General features: G+C 53.0%; 1 protein-coding gene across 1 annotated transcript; it reads right to left on the reverse strand.

Moving 5' to 3' along the window:
* Positions 1-736: 736 nt before the first annotated feature.
* LOC122377133 (histone H3) lies at positions 737-2,029 on the reverse strand. Its single transcript, XM_043357097.1, has one exon. It carries the CDS (start codon positions 1,212-1,214, stop codon positions 804-806), a length of 411 nt encoding a protein of 136 aa, XP_043213032.1. The 5' UTR covers positions 1,215-2,029; the 3' UTR covers positions 737-803.
* Positions 2,030-2,296: the final 267 nt, after the last annotated feature.

The raw sequence follows: 2,296 nt of genomic DNA on the forward strand, positions 1-2,296 counted from the left end.
GGGTAGATATTGACCCGAGGATCGATTGCCGCCCTTATTTTGGCGATCAGACGAACTCTTGAGCCACTTTTGACGCGCCCCTTCCTTTAAGGGCCGATTAAGGGGTAAGGGGTAAGATGCACACATCTGGAACCCGAGGCTGCGGCTAGATATTGACATTGACCCGAGGAATCGATTACCGCCCTTATTTTGGCGATGAGACCAACCCTTGAGGCACTTTTGACGCGCCCCTTCCTTTAAGGGCCGATTAAAGGGTAAGGGGTAAGAGCTAGGGCTAAACAAAGGTCATATTCTTGTTCCCCGTCCCCCAATTGACCTGATATGAGTTTTTGAAGCGATTCTGAATCCGACGCTGTATTCGTTGCTGTTGCTGACGCTAACTTCACGGACATCAAGTTAGGTTAAGTTAGGTTAGGTTAGGTTAGGCTAGGCTAGGCTACGCTGGGTAAGGTTGGGTTAGGTTAGGTTCGGTTCGGCTAGTTAAGGCTGGGTTGGGTTAGGTTAGGTTCAGTTCGTTTAGTCAAGTTTGGGTTGCGCTAGGTAAAGTTAGGTTAGGTTAGTTTGGGTTAGGTTCGTGTGGGTTGGGTTAGGCTCGGTTTGGCTAGTTAAGGTTAGGTTAGGTTAGGTAAAGTTCTGTTTGGTCAGGCTAGGTTGGTTTAGGTAGTCCCCAGTCCCCAAAGCGTCCTGTAGTCCACAAAGCGGCAAAAATCCGATCAGGCAATCTACGCAACACCTCTCTGGTCCTGAGAAGGACCTGTTTCTTGCTTGCCAGCCTGCCGGAGCACGGCAACGGCACAAGCGGCCTAGGCGCGCTCGCCGCGGATGCGACGCGCCAGCTGAATGTCCTTGGGCATGATGGTAACACGCTTGGCGTGGATGGCACACAGGTTGGTGTCCTCGAAGAGGCCGACCAGATAGGCCTCGCTGGCCTCCTGCAGGGCCATAACGGCACTGCTCTGGAAGCGCAGGTCAGTCTTGAAATCCTGGGCAATCTCGCGCACGAGCCGCTGGAACGGCAGCTTGCGGATGAGCAGCTCGGTGCTTTTCTGATAGCGGCGGATCTCACGCAGTGCCACTGTGCCGGGCCGGTACCTGTGTGGCTTCTTGACGCCGCCAGTGGCCGGCGCACTCTTGCGAGCCGCCTTAGTGGCCAACTGCTTGCGCGGTGCCTTACCGCCCGTGGATTTGCGTGCTGTCTGCTTTGTGCGAGCCATTGCGTGGGTTAAGTTTCGCGTTTTTTTTTTTTTTTTTTTTTTTTTTTTTGAATTTTGCTCCCGACAGGCCGAGGCCCTGGTCGGGGTAGGGGGAAGTTACTAGCTGGCAATTAGCCAGATCTTCCGTTTTACTTTACTTTAATGCCGGCTATGTTATTCCGGCCCAAGGCAATATTAAGAACAAAGTTTACGTTAGCCCGGCTCATGTGACGTCCGGTGGAAGCAAGTGCAAGGGAAAGCCAGAAAGGGTGCCAGAGTGGCAGTGCCGAGAGGGATTTTGAGTACTTACATTTCTTGCTGCTGAATCTTGATGCTGAAATGTGGTAGTGTTGTAATGTGTGATGTTGTTGTGTTGTGAGTTCCACCAGGAAAGTCCTAACTAGAAAAACCTGGTGCCTATCTTAGAGGGCAAAACCTGTGCGCTTTTGCCAAATTGCACAGGAAAAATCCCTTTGCTTTGATATTACGTTACGTTATATCGCTAATGTGTAAGTGTGTTTGTGGAGCTATGTGTCTCGAGTGGGCCTCAACCTTTAAGAGGGATCCCTGTCGAGAACCGCGAGAGGGATGGGCAGGTGCCGATTGCCGCCGCCGCCGCCGGAGGGACGCAAACGCGCGCGCTCGCAAACATAGACGAAATCACGGCACAACAAGAACAATGGAAACAAAAACAATTACGATGAAACCACGAGAGAAACCAAGAGAAACCAAGAAAAACCAAGAGAAAATCATGTGTCCAAGGAGTTGGGGGAGGAGCCCACCGCCGCGTGCTAATGGTCCCCGCGGCGGCGGCTGGTGCCCGTAAGCTCGGGGCTCCTACAAAACCCCCACCAAGTGCTGACTGGTATGATTAGAGAACTGACGTTTCAGTGCTGACTCCAGTGACGTAACAATCCATTAAACGGGTCGTTGCGGACGGCATAGTGCCGACACCTCTTTCTCCAAGCAGATGGGGGGCAGAGGAGCCCTCCGCCGCGTGCCAATGGTCCCCGCGGCGGCGGCTGGTGCCCGTAAGCTCGGGGCTCCTTAATTGACATGGCCAGTGTCCAGGAAATCAAAAAGATTGAGTCCCGCGCCCAGAA

Source organism: Amphibalanus amphitrite, unplaced genomic scaffold, assembly GCF_019059575.1.
Source record: "Amphibalanus amphitrite isolate SeventyFive unplaced genomic scaffold, NRLGWU_Aamphi_draft 002547F_arrow, whole genome shotgun sequence".
Classification (NCBI taxonomy): Eukaryota; Metazoa; Arthropoda; class Thecostraca; order Balanomorpha; family Balanidae; genus Amphibalanus; species Amphibalanus amphitrite.

What these genes read in the sequence shown, in the direction of transcription:
- LOC122377133 (XM_043357097.1), bottom strand. Translation starts at nt 1,214, where the DNA reads ATGGCTCGCACAAAGCAGACAGCACGCAAATCCACGGGCGGTAAGGCA.